Source organism: Chaetodon auriga, chromosome 6, assembly GCF_051107435.1.
Source record: "Chaetodon auriga isolate fChaAug3 chromosome 6, fChaAug3.hap1, whole genome shotgun sequence".
NCBI lineage: Eukaryota > Metazoa > Chordata > Actinopteri > Chaetodontiformes > Chaetodontidae > Chaetodon > Chaetodon auriga.
In genome coordinates, this window is record NC_135079.1 from 3,195,723 (window position 1) to 3,209,637 (window position 13,915).

Genomic DNA, 13,915 nt, shown 5'->3' on the forward strand with positions numbered 1-13,915 from the left:
TTACGCTGCTGCAGGTCACTGAGTGTTTTTTTTATTCCAGATCAGCAACGTTTGTCGATTTCAACTCGAGCGGCACGTGTATCGCATCCTCAGGAGCTGACAGTTCACTGAAAATCTGGGACCTACGGACCAACAAGCTGATTCAGCATTATCAAGGTAATATCAAAACGTCACAGCTATAATAACTCTGTATATCTTGTTTGGAAAATCAAGTAATTGCCTGAAATATCCTTACTAATGCCTCTAAACTGTCGAAGGCTGTCATTGTATTCCCAGTTCTTCTTAAAGTTTTCACCCTCTCCTGTCTTCGTGTGAGTTGCTGTCAGTGTGTTTTTTGGCGTGCGTGGCTTATTTTTGTACCTCTTGGTCCAGTCCACAGTGCGGGAATCAACAGCTTTTCCTTCCACCCGTCCAACAACTACCTGATCAGCGGCTCCAGTGACAGCACTGTGAAGATCCTGGACCTGCTGGAGGGACGCCTCATCTACACCCTCCATGGACACAAGGTGATGCTGCAGCACAGCTCAGTTCACCCACAGACATCAGACACCACAGGCAGTCTGAGGGACTTTATTCCAGCCCTGATATTTACCCGGATTAGTCCTTGAAGTTGTTTGTCATGGGATGTTTTTCCTCACTTGAATTGCAGGGTGCTGTAATCACAGTAGCCTTTTCCAGGACTGGAGACCTCTTTGCCTCTGGGGGAGCCGACAGTCAGGTTGGTGTTTCACGGCTCCACAACGACCGCCATACCCTCAATAGCTTGTGATGCCAAGGTTAAACTTTACTTTCTGTAGTGGAAAATGTGAGGAACGTGGTCATAGAGGTTGTCCCTCGATCCCATAGGTGCTGATGTGGAGGACAAACTTTGACACCAAATCCTACCAGGACGTCCTGCAACAGCACAGCCGGAGGTCCACCCCCGATCCCCCACCCCATGTGACTGACATCCACCCCAGAGGACCCCACCTTCACCACCCGCAGCCCACAGCAATTCAGGTTAGTTCAGTTTTACCTTCACACGCTCATTGTTTCAGTGAGCCACTCAGTGCCGTGCTGGGGTCTGTTTAGAGTGATTAGGTGCTCGTTAAGCTTAAGCAGAAAGTTAAGCTTGTATATTCTTGCAAACCACAACATCATCGGTATCATCTGCCTAATCTATCTAATATCATACAAACTAACACGAGGAAAGTACAACTGCAAGACCAGGAATCAAATCAAGACACAGCAGCGTCCATCACATCTGGTCAGAAGGCTTCCTGCTTCCTGGACTGCAAACCAACAGAATTTCTTATTTTATTAAAGCTGATCGATGTTCAGGCATTGAAACTATACACATCCCTTTCCTGCATAGACAAGAAATATTGTAGTCCACAGTAAAAAAAACCCGGTCCACAGTTAAGAGAGACTGCATGTTGTGGACGTTTAAAGGGGAGCAGCTATGTGTGACTTGTCTTTCTCTTCACAGATCAGTCCAGCAGTGGCAGACACTCAGTCCTCTGATCCGCATGTCATAGAGCTGGGCCAGGCTTTTCACAGCACCACGGTAAGATGGCGCAGAGAATCTGCAGCCACAAGAAAGCATGTCACACTCGCTGTATCTCTCATGTTACCTAACTGGATTAATCAAATCGAATTGAAATTAGGCTGGCTCACGAGAGGAAGACAGTCTCAAAAATGAAAGAAATTAACCTAAAATAGAGAATATGCTCCATATCAAAAGACTTCCACTGCTCGTTTGTAAAGGCTGAAATGAGAAGTTTGTGTCCGGGTGTTGTTCCCGTGACCACCAGGTGGCAGTGCAGACCAGTCTGTAGTTTGGTAGTTTGGCTGACATCTGCCTCAGAGGACAACGTCCCATTCACTTATCACATGCAGTGTTGACAGCAGACAGCGACCCTCCGCTGTCTGTCTTTGCTCTTTAATTTGCATTTATTATTAAAATTGCTTAATTCGGCATAATTCCGAGACAAACTGTCACTCTTATCATCCGATTCTGCACATGCTCACATCAGAGCTGCAGAGCACAGCTTCAGTTCACCGATTACATTGATAAAATACTGGTTAAGTTAGCTGAAGTAAAGTTTCCCCCATCTTGAAAGCTGCATTACAGTTACATAAGAGTGCGATTCACGGGTCGAGTTGAAACATCCGTGCTCAGCGTTTCTCCTTGAATAAGCCTCACGTATCTATTTCCAGTTTGTTTTCTGTCGTAACTGTGTAAAAGCATAATTTGTTAGCCTTTGAAATGACCAATGTGAGTTTGGATTTTGTCAGTATTGCCAGATATGACCACAGCTGGCCACTGAGCGGCTCTCAGAGCAGCAGGGGAACATATATGTTGTTTTCCAGACCATTTCTCTCTGTGGTTTTTATTGTTTGAGGGCCTGTCTGGGGTGGCAGGGCACTGACCCGGCCTTGAACTTGAGTAGCAGGTTCACATTATTTTGCAAGGTAAAATCCTATGTGTGAATTAGTGCTATCCGCTTAGTCCACGAGGACTGATCTTGGATAAATAGGTAGCAAGATTCATGCAGGTCGTCTTAATGTATGGGTTTAACGAGTGTCCGGAAAACAACGTGTGTGAGGATTACTCGTTTAGATGTAGGGTTGCAAGGCGCAATATTTTAGCCACTGCTGTGTTAAAGACCACAGAGGACTGCATCATGAATGTGCTCATGGTTGATGCAAACTACAGCAGAGACGACAGTGTTTTCAGGGACTGTGCAGGTAATTACTGCCCCCTGCTGCTGTAAAAAAGAACCACAGGACACTGATGCTGAAAAGACTGTGGACCACAAAATAGAGACAAAAAGCTCAAATGTTTGGCCTCTACCCACCCAGCCATCATGAGTTAGTGAAAGTAAGAGTGAATCATAAAGCAATTGCATAACAAATACTGCAAGTGAAATTCAGTCACGTGTTTACAAAACTACCCCAGCATGCTTTGAAATCCGTGTATCATCACAGATTAAATACTGGAAAAGGCATTTCATGATTCATGGTAATGTTTAGATTTAGATCGTGAAAATGTGTTTGTTTGTGTGTGTTCATGAGCAGGGCAATGTGAGTTTTCTTTTTGGATCTGGATGTCGTTTCTGGAGTGAAATGGTGCACATGATTTTCCTTTAGGGCTGTGACCTCTTCGAAGCTGCAGACGAACGCTCGAGCAGCGTGAAGGGCTTCTGAGTCCTTTGCACAGCTGAGAGGCTGATATGGAAAGATGCTGTTTCTGTTTACTCGTTTCATTACATGGACACTGTTTAAAAAAAGTGACTTTATACTTCGACTGAGCGACCAGAAGTATTTGTTTTAATGATCTCGTTATCCCCTTTTCAATCCCTGAAAAAGAAACTTGGTCTGCGTGAATTACAGCTTCCATCGCAGCGGTCGAAGTTTTTCTTTAGCGTGCTGCCCTACTTGTCTTAGTGTCTCCTTCCCTGCCGTTGGCTGCTGTGTGGGAGGAAAGACATGAATGGACCAAGCCAAGTGGAAGTCATTTAGAGTCAGGATGGCCAAGTCAGATAAGTGGTTTTGGTTCAAGACTCCAGTAAACACACAAGTGCAGAACAGCCATTCCTGCCTGGAAATGTTCTGATGTTAACATGGAGCTGTGCAGATGAATGCGCAGAGGGCTGGTTTTAACCTGCTATCAGATGGACTGGTTTGCCCCCACAGATCATTTCTGGTAAACTGGCAAATGTAGAAGTCAGTCAGAATGTGTATTTTAATGCATGGACACATGCAAAAGCATACAGGAAGTGACAAACTAAAAACCCTGTGGCCTTAGATCCTTAATTCGGATAAGGAACCCCCCATAAAAAATGAACTTAACTGGGGGAAAAAACCTCAGTAGATACTCGGCATTGAATACTGCAGTTTCAGGTCGTTGCCATCTGAGACTGAGACACAGTAGACGCTGAGAAACGTGCAGATGACCACGAAATGTGAGCATAAACCTTCTGGTGCACCTTAGTTTTCAAGAGTGTTTGACCTAAAGCTGCTGTGCGGCCAACAGCAGGGTCCCTCTCAGATTTGTCCCCTTCCTTCTGTTGTCCTCTCCGTGCCTTCCTCCTCCTCCTCCTCCTCCTCCTCCTCCTTTTCTCCTCTTCCGTCTCTGCGTTCCTGAAGGAGCTCCTCTTTTCTCCCTGTGTGAATTGCCCAAGCGTGCCTGAATGGAAAGGCCCGTGAGAGATCAGAGAGAGAGAGAGAGATGGGGAGGAAAAGCGATCAGAGAGATGGGGAGAGAGCATGAATCCACGTGCCTGTGCTCTGGCCCCCGGGGGCCCCAACCAGGGAGCAGCAGCCGCCGCCGCAGCAGCCGCAGCTCTAATAATAGACTAACTGGAGTTCTGCCTGCATGTTTAACTCACTGACTAACTAACTGCACTCCGGTGTCACACTCGTTTAATACATGTACATCAGTTCTATCCTTGCCACAAATGGCGCGATGAATGCTGCACCCGTACATGCTCTGTCGTGGTTAGCGCACCAGCTGAATGCATTAAATGCACATCCATCCTTCTTCTGCCTCCTGCATCCTGTCGTAGCCTCTGTGCATACAGGTAGCACGTATGTCCGCATGCACGTGAATGAATGATCCTGCATGTGTGTTCATGTTGCGTGCGCACGTGTCAGCGGATGTGCGAATTTGGCAAGTTGCATGTTTGAGTGTGTGTTTGTGTGCACTTTGGGTCTGTTTGTGTGTGTACATGAGTCACTGAGTATTGGAGTGAGTGTGTGTGTGTGTGTGTGTGTGTGTGTGAGAGAGAGAGAGAGAGAGAGAGAGTGAGAGAGAGTCATTCTTGTTTAGGACGGTTCAAAGCAGGGAGCCCCCAGTGCTACTCGTCCTGTCAGCTCTGATTTCCATCACTGAGGAACTCTCCTCTCCTCTCCTCTCCTCTCCTCTCCTCTCCTCTTCTCTCCTCTCCTGTCCTCTCCTCTCCTCTCCTCTCCTCACCTCTTCCCCTCTGGTCATTCCCTTGTCCTTCCCTCCTCCTTCCACTGTTGTTGATGTCCTCGGAGTGTTTTCCCTTCCGCCCTGCATCCGTGTTTCCCCCCCATCACCCTAATTGGTTCGAGCGTAGGCGGAAACAGAGAGAGGGAAGGGATGGGAGATGCAAATGGCCTGAGGTGGGTGCGTGGGTGGCTGGATGGGGAGGTTCCTGCACTCACAGTTCCTGCTTCCATTGGTGACCTTCATGTCCTTAATTTAGGTCTATCTCCTCTTATCACTCATGCGTTCTTTTCCTTTTGCATTTTATTTTGACCTCAGTGGCACGAAACTTTAAGTTGCAATGTTGCACATGTCTTTAAATGTCCTTATTTGGTTGAGACACTGATTTTCAAAGCAACATCCTGAAACAAATCAGCTAATAATATCAATAATAACCAAACAAAGTAATCGAAGTGTTTAGTCTTTAGTCTTTGAGCCGTGTGTGCACGACCATGCATGAGGTTACTGTCAAAGCAAACACTGTACATGAGGCCTGTGGGGTGTTTTCATGCTGTTTAACTGGTGAAGTTGTCTGTGCGTAAAAGTGCGCACATAATACAATTCTGCATGGCTGACTTCAGGAAGTGTATGCAGACAGGAAAGTGATGTCAATAATGACATGATGACCCTGATGTGGCATCAGCTGTGCCTTTGTCCCCTTCCTCCCTTTCTCTCTCGCTGTGCATTAGCCATTAAAGCTCAGCGGTGAGCTAGCGGCACTAGCAGGGCTCAGTGCTTCTGAATGGACTGTTATCAGCAAACACTGCATCATTACAGAGCTGACAGAGGCCCAAGGTGCTGACCTCACTCTCCATTGACATTACAGAGCTTTGAGAGACACACCAGTATCCATAAAGTGATCTCATCCATCCTCAGCCAACAGCCAGAGCTGCTGTGTGCGTGTCCTTGAGCTCTGAAGCCTTTCATAACCTCCCCTTGGACTCTACCCTGGATAACAGATAACTCTACTAGCATAAACATCACATTTTATATTTTCTGACGGTGGTAATGTGAGACTATCCATTTTTTTTTCCCTCACGCTGGCTGCATGTCATTCAAGCCTTTCTGACACTGGTCCCAAATTCGGTTTCAGAGGTCACTGAGGGGCCTTCCAGATTGTATCAGAGCAAACTGCGGTTCATTTTAATGAAAGGCCTCCAAGAGCACCATCTGCCAGCTATGCTTGTCCACTTGCCTCTGGATAGCTACCACTTTTTGATCTAAATGTCACTAAATTTATGGAGTGTTGGGGGCAGAAAGCCAGACTGAATAACATAAAATCTGATTTTACTGATGTTCATTTTGGGAAGTCGTGCTTTCATGATCTCAAATTTTTCTGAGTTTCAGAAATAAGTTGAACTGTGTTATAAATGCATCCTCAGTGAAAGCAGTTTTCTGTGCACTATATTTCTTTGTTAGTATAAGCAGGTACACCATTGTTGAATTGCGTTGCTGTGCGTCTCTAAATATGTAGTCCAGCGTCTCGGCTGCTGGAGTCTGTCCTCTGGTTGAGAGGCAGCAGGGAGCAGGCATCGACATGGAGAGTGTCAAACCCGTTACACTGAACAGATATCAAGTCAGCTGTGAAACACATGAAGGATGGCAAGCGTGAAATGAGGCCAAGAAAGACAGCAGTGTTAGAAAACTGTGTGTGTGTGTTAGGAATCAGACTGAAGTTAAGCATCTACAACCCAATTCCAAAAAAGTTGGGACGCTGTGCACAACATAAATAAAACAGAATGTCATAGTTTGTTTTTGACGTCTACTCAACTGGAAGTTTTTGCAAATATCTGTTTATTGTGAATCTGATGCAGCGACATGTTTCCAAGACTGGGAAAGATGTGGAACGCTCCAAAAACACCTGTTTGGATCATTCCACAGGTAAACAGGCTCATTGGTAACAGGTGACAGTATCATGATTGATTGGAAAGGCTCAGACGTTCACGAGCCAGGTTCACCACTTTGTGAACACATGATTGGATAATTAATGTTAACTGTATAGTGTTGAGGAAGGTTTTCAATAATGCCTCTGATTAACGGTCCTCAAAGCTTTATCAGTGCAAATGTGTGTGTGTGTATTCGTGTGTGTGTGTGTACGTGCTTGTGTGCTTTTAAGAGGTGATTAGATAGCAGAAGGTTAGATTTGGTTACTTGCGCCATCTCTCATGTCCCTGCAGACGTTAGCTGTGACGCCAGTTTGACCAGACAAGGTGTCCTCTGCCGACAGACGTCCTGTCACAGACCTCTGTGTGTGTGTGTGTGTGTGTGTGTGTGTGTGTGTGTGTGTGTGTGTGTGTGTGTGTGTCTATTTTGTACTTGTATGGCCCTCCATCGTGTGTGAATGAGTGTATAATCCGTATCACGTGTGAGTGTGTGGAGTAAATTTTCTGCGTTCTGCCATCATTTTCATTGACTCTATTCATGTGCATCCATGAATGCAAAAGGCCGTGCATGTTTGTGTAATTGCAGTGTGTACTTGGCTGCATTTAAGCACATGACCCCACCCCCACTCCTCTCCAGCTTCCTGTGCAGGGGAAGTACAGGATATTGGATGGCCCGGAGGTTTAGATACCAGATTTAAGTGCTGTAGAGGAGAACACGAGTGACAAGACACGACGGAAACGAGCTAAAGATAGTAACAGCTCAGAGGGGGAGGGGGGTTCACTTTCCACCAGGACAAGACTCCCAGAGGCTGCATAACACCCTCACACTCACACACATGCCCACACGCAAGCATACGCCGTTACACTCAGGCAAACGCGCTTGTGCACGCTGAGTGAAAGCCATTCAAACACGTTCATTCATACTTTATGCTCTCATATACTGTGAGAACCACACTGACTCTCACATGCAGAACACGTGATGTGGCGTTTGCAATGAGATTTAAACTTGCTTGGAGTGATTTTTGGACAATGGCATCAAATTTAACTGCCTCATGTAATGCGAGAGGATCAGGCTTCGTGCTGGACACTACGGTGGAGCTCAGTGCTCTGCAATCTGGCAAAATACACCCAATTCATTATGAAATGTTGTGCTAATGTAATGTTGAATAGCTAATGAATGAAAAACAACAAGCGACAAGCCGGGGTCATCACACTTGCAGCACGTCTCTGTATTTGGTAGCTTTGTGGGATTTGCAGCCCATGTGTGAACTGGTGATTTGTTTAAGTTGCAGTGCGCTGAGCACAGCTCCAATGGGATGCTCGTGTCGCTCTGTCTCTGCTGGACGTGTGACAGAATTGTTGTTTTCACATAAAGAAAAACAAAAAAGACAAAGCTGGATGAAGTCATGGCTGAGAAGACGAGCCGTGGGCTGGCGACTCTTCCTGGCCAGCTCGCTCTCATTGGCTATTGTCTCTTTCCCGCTACGGGATTTCAAGATGCAAAATCAGGGAGACTCTGATCCAGGGTTTAACGCTGAGATCATGTCTGTAACCCTTCACACCACACCATCATTTTGCATTTAGTCTGTGCAGACCAGCCTGAATCGGTAACGCCCCTGCGATTGTCGGGAGTAGGGGATCCAACCCAAAATCTGCCCAGTTATCCTTTGTGCGGGGCCGGCATAATGCAGCCGTAAGGATTTGATAACACCTTGTGTAACCGGAATATTACACAACGCCTCCTGACCAGTCGATGGCCGCGGTGACAGCCGAGTCAAAGCGGAAACCCGTCTCGGGAAACCACGCACATCCCATAACGCTCTGTTCTGCTGCGAGGCTCCCTGTGGTGGCTCCAGTCTCCGTGGCGCTGGCATGCAAGTGTTCAAAAACTTGATCTTCCTCATCAAAAATACAAGAAGAGGGCAAGCCTTATTACTAATGCAGGAGGATTCTCTCTTCGGATTCCCATCCGTCCTTCCCCTCCTCACCTCTCTCACCTTTCTTGTCTCTCCTCTTTCTCTCCTCTTATAACTCTTCTATCTCAACGTTATGCATCGCTCGCTTATAGGAAGTGCTTACCTGAAGGCCACACTGTTTTTTTCTACCCTTGTGTTGTTGGTTGCTCTTCTGTTTTATGTTAAATATGCTGCCAAACCAGACTTTATATTACTATTTATTCCTCTCTAGAAAAGCACAAATAAACCACAACAATCCTGAAGTTTCTAAAATAGTGCTGAAATGATTGCTTGATTTGTCAATTGACTAATTAGTCGTCATTTTATTAACAGTTAAAGTCATTTGTCAGGCAAAAATGCGAAACATTTACTGGTCCCAGCTTCTCAAACACGGATTATTTGCTTCTTTTCTGATTTATATAAGTGTAAGAGGAATAGCTTTGGATTTTTGTAATGTTGGTTGGACAGAATAAATAATGAGAAAACGTCATCTTGGACTGGGGAATACTGACAGGGAAACATTTTTCTAACGTAAGTCTAATATAAGTACTGTATTTTACAGTGTTGAAGGACACTGGAGTCCCTGAAGACGTCCTTTGTTCTGAATGTGTAGAATATTTAGAACGAAGGTGAGACACGTGGAGGCATGTGACTGGATGACGGTCTGGCCCTGGTGGGATCTGGATCGGGATCTGTTTCAAGGGGATGGCTTTTTAAAGTGAAATACCAACAATTAGGCCTCAACTGCAGATGTCAGAATCAGTGAATTACTGATTTGTATCCAGTTGTACTGAAATACTTCATGGTTGATTGGGTGTAAAATTCACGTGATGGGTGAATTCATGTGTTGTCCGTAATAAACCTTCTATCATACAGTTCTATGTTCACCACAGTTTTTCTCACTGTGACATGATTATTTCTGAGCTGTTTACCTCCCGCCCGTTACTCTAAGGGCTTCCCTCCTTCCATGTCACCTCCGCCATCCCTCCACATCCGACCAACCCTCTGAATGCGCTCTCTCAAGGGTACAGCTTGTATCCTCAGGGGCCTCAGCTGGGAACATGCTGACAGTCGGTCGGTGTAGGAGGCTAAAAATAGCCAGGCGGGTCTATTACAGGTAGCAGGGACACCTGAAAGGCAAATGATGATGTGTTGTGTTTTCTTCCCCGCTTCCCGTTGCCCCTGCCCGGAGAAATGGGTGGAGGCTGGAACAAGAGACGAAAATAGAACTAGGATAAGAGTAGACACGAGATTTGATTACGTTGTCATCATCGTGCCCTTAGGATCGTGGCGAGAGAAAGGAAAACAACGACGACTCGAAACGTTCATCGTTCTCTGCCTTCCTCTTGTGATCAGTTCATGTTTTCACTGGCTGACTTGACCTCAGCTGCACTCGTCAAGCTACGTCCTCGAAAAGCGCTTGTTTTTGTCACTGACAGGCTCAGATTATGACAGCATTGTGGGAAGGATCCCTGCAGAGATGGACCTTTTTGTGAATGAGTAAGATGTTTTGTTTAACCAGAAACAGCTGATATTTTGGTCTCCTCAAAGCCACCGGACTCCACTGACAGAAACATTACTTTTACTGTACAGATCATCAGAAAAAAACACCTCATTCAAACTCACCTGAAACAAAATACAACTCACCAAAACGTTCCTTGTTAGTCCTTCCACTGTTCCAACAATCACCAGCTCTGGTTTGGTCAAAGTAAACCCTTAATTCATCAATCTAGGTGTGAAGACGTTGTGGCTCTACACACCGTTTCTCCCGGCTGCCTCTCTGCTGCCCAGCCTTCCTCTTGCAGCCATCTTGGTTGTTTCGCATCATATTAGATAAATGGTTGTGATTGCACCAGGACGAATGGAAATCTGTCTGAAAGGGAGGGTTACCAGATGCATTTGCCGGAGCTCGCAGATTCATCTGTTTCCCAGGCTAACCTTTCATATCTGTACAACCAACGTGTTTCTAATTAGATTATTTACTAGAGGACAGTGTTCTTCATAGATCTCGTCTCTTAATTTTGCTGTCCAAGTGACCCAGATTGATGCATTTAACTTTAAAATCTTCTACATTTTTTTGTTTGGAGCAGCACGTCCACCCACCGCAGTCTCAGAAAATGTAAGAAACGCTGATGACTTGAACCGAGATGTACTCGTCTGTTAAAAAACGCCCTTTTTGTGTTGACTTTGGCTTTGCTAACTACCACCTCATCATATGTGCCAAAAAAGGAAGCGTCTTGCGTCATGTTCTGGGATTTCTGTATTTGCCATTAGGGCAGCATGAAACTAAAAGATGTTTTGCATTCCTGCTGTTCTCTCCTGATTTGCATCTCTGATTGCTTTTCCCGATGTTTGCACCCCAGCATCAGATGTGTCAGAGGTTCAGTGGCATTTCCGTAGTTGCTTTATTTAGAAATGATCTTTATTTAGGTAGATACTAAGATTAATGTACAGTTGTAGATTGTCTGGCTACTGCTGAACATTAAGGCCACACTATTATATTTTTTAAGTTTGTCGAACTGTTGCGGGCAAATGCAGCTGCACCAATGTAAAGGAAGCTGCAGTGTGTATGTGTGTGGAAATAACAGGCTACCTTAATATCTGGCAGTGTTGCTGCTGATGCTATTTTCTCCCTGAGTGGAGGCAGAGAGGATGTGGCCCGGTGAACCGCGTAGGCAGATCAGACGCCTCATGGCTCTGTTGGCGGCCAGGCTTATTTCTGTACAGCTCATCCAGGCTCGCAGGAAAAACAAGTTATTGATTTTCATTTTTTTATGTTTGTTTTGTTTCTCTACCCATTGAGAGGCATCTAGCTGCAGACCTTGAGTGATTGGCTGAAGGTTAGCTGAAACAGAGCTATACTTTCAGTGCACTTTAGTACGTTTTTTTAGCTGACTGCTGGGTTGAGAACAATTGTCTGTCTCATTTGTTTGCTGTAGGTAGCACCACTGGCTCTTCTGTAGATTAAACTGCCAGGGCGAGGTATCTGAAACCCCTAAATCCATATTTTCTAATCAAGAACATGCATTTCAGTCTGACTCCAGAAGTATCTGCACACTTGCCTTCTTTGCACACGCGTCACTGTGTATGTGTAAATCCTCGTACAGCCATGCGTGTGTCTGTGAAGGGAGGATTATTGAGAAAGGGCCAGGAAAACAAATCCATTTCCTGTGAGTTGAGAAAGCCGCGGGGTCACGGTTTCTCTCCGGAGGTGCAGTTGTAACCCAACGCTGCCTCGGTTCCAGGTTAAAACCCACCTCCTCTCGCTGCTACCCCCCTCCTGTTAAGCTCATAGTCCACCTGTTAGGAAGTCATTCATCTCTCTGCTCCCCAGAGAGGGATAACTGGATCCCCCACCTCAGACCACAGCTGCACTGATGGATGCCTTTAATGGGCTTTTATTTTTTTAAGTATCCGCTCTCTTCCTCTTTCTTTTCCAAATCTAATCCACTCTCTTTATATCTCCTGACTCTATCTGCTCATGACTTACCTTTTAACTTCGTTTTCTCTTTTGTGTTTGTCTTCCATTTCCGTTTCACATATGCAGCATCACAATGGGACGTGCTTCTACTGCAGCAATAAATAGGACTAGTTTTTAGTTCAAGGGCAGTCTCTGAGGCTAATCATCAACCTCTGCTACAGTCTTAAGTCCCTTGCATGCACGTATTTCCTTTGTTCCCACTGCTATCTAATCACAAAAAGTCATATATTCTTTGATCAGCCACCATATAAAGTCACTACACAAAGAAGTGCTGCAATCAGGGGTGCTCTGAAAATAATGTAGAGGCGACAGAATGAACCAGTGTTGGGAAGAAAATGGCAACGACTGAACTAGAGAGTCATTTTCTGAGAGGAATCGGAGTTTGGAAAGGGCAAGGGTTGTGATTTAGAGGGATGATTTGATTTTATGGTGCTATTTAAAGGAACAGAGTTTGATTGCATGGTAAAACCTCCAGGACTCCAGAAAGGTCTTCCAGGATCTGGGACCTCATTACAGCGTCCCATATTGTAAATTACAAACACGCTAAATCCTCATTCAGTTTGTTGAGACCACTGCGTTGGCACGAGCGGGTTGCTGCTGCAGAGGACTCCAGCAAAAAGAACACATTGTCCAACAATGACGATCCTAACTTGACTTTTGCCGTAATGCAGTCCAAGAACATCTGGCTGCATCTTGGCCAGTCAGATACACGCAAGCACACTTCCCTGGGTAGACTCTACAGTCGCTCATGAGCACAGCCTTACATTAACCAGCTACCCGTGCCCATCTCATTGACCCTCTTATTTAAACCCTTGAATTTACAGCATGTGGGTCAGCTTTCCGTACAGCGTCTTTGTTCTTATATGAAATTGTTGAGGGTTTTCACACAGGAGCCACTGTGCATGCAGCTTAAGACTGTTTGGCTCTTTGTTTCTGGACTTTTCTGATACCTTTTTGATCTTTTGAGAAGGTCTTTTTTGTGATCAGACTTAGCCAGCAAAGAAATGCAGTTTTTACGCCAGAATCTGTGATTATGCCCTCCATACAAAATTTCATATTGTTAGATTCAGAGGACTAATTGCTTTGTGTTGCATTATTATTGTTTTTTGTTTGATTGTTTGTCAACGTTCAGATGTAATGTTCTTGTTTAAAGAGGCTTAAGTGGTTTGTGGTGGCTGTGAGCCCGGTATGTGTGGGAACATGGGAAAGGTTAGGTCGCTAGCATAGTCTGAGAGGGGGATCAGGGCTAGCCTTGAGCTTGCATTGTCTTACAGTGTGACAATTAGCAATTGGCAGTGGGGTTATTCTGAATGGCGAATGAGTTTCCCACAGGTGCTTTGCAGTCCTTTTGGTATTAGTGTAAGTGCGAAAGCTGATTTGCAGGCATTTGTGCGGCAATGCAGCTCAATCTAATCTCCCTTATGGACACCCTCCTGTTTTGGCAATTTCCTATGAGAGCCACTGCCTCTGAAATGGTATGTTTAATATTTGTGGGAGGCTGTGGCTGGCCTTATTGCATTTTGCGCTCATTCTTTATTGACTGTGCATATTCAGGGCATGTCTGATGTTATTGTGCTCTCTTTTCGTACCACTATCCTCT

General features: G+C 45.3%; 1 protein-coding gene across 4 annotated transcripts in view; it reads left to right on the plus strand.

Moving 5' to 3' along the window:
• poc1b (POC1 centriolar protein B) overlaps positions 1 to 13,915 on the plus strand; it is a 61,615-nt gene that overhangs the window by 3,179 nt on the left and 44,521 nt on the right. For all 4 annotated transcript variants that reach the window (XR_013077238.1, XR_013077239.1, XM_076732335.1 and 1 more), the window contains exons 6-10: positions 41 to 156; positions 373 to 506; positions 650 to 718; positions 847 to 999; positions 1,469 to 1,546. Coding sequence is in view for 2 of the 4 variants with exons in the window: in XM_076732335.1 (XP_076588450.1) it covers positions 41 to 156; positions 373 to 506; positions 650 to 718; positions 847 to 999; positions 1,469 to 1,546 (550 nt within the window). In the remaining 2 variants the exon portion in view is untranslated. The remainder of the gene's footprint in view (positions 1 to 40; positions 157 to 372; positions 507 to 649; positions 719 to 846; positions 1,000 to 1,468; positions 1,547 to 13,915) is intronic.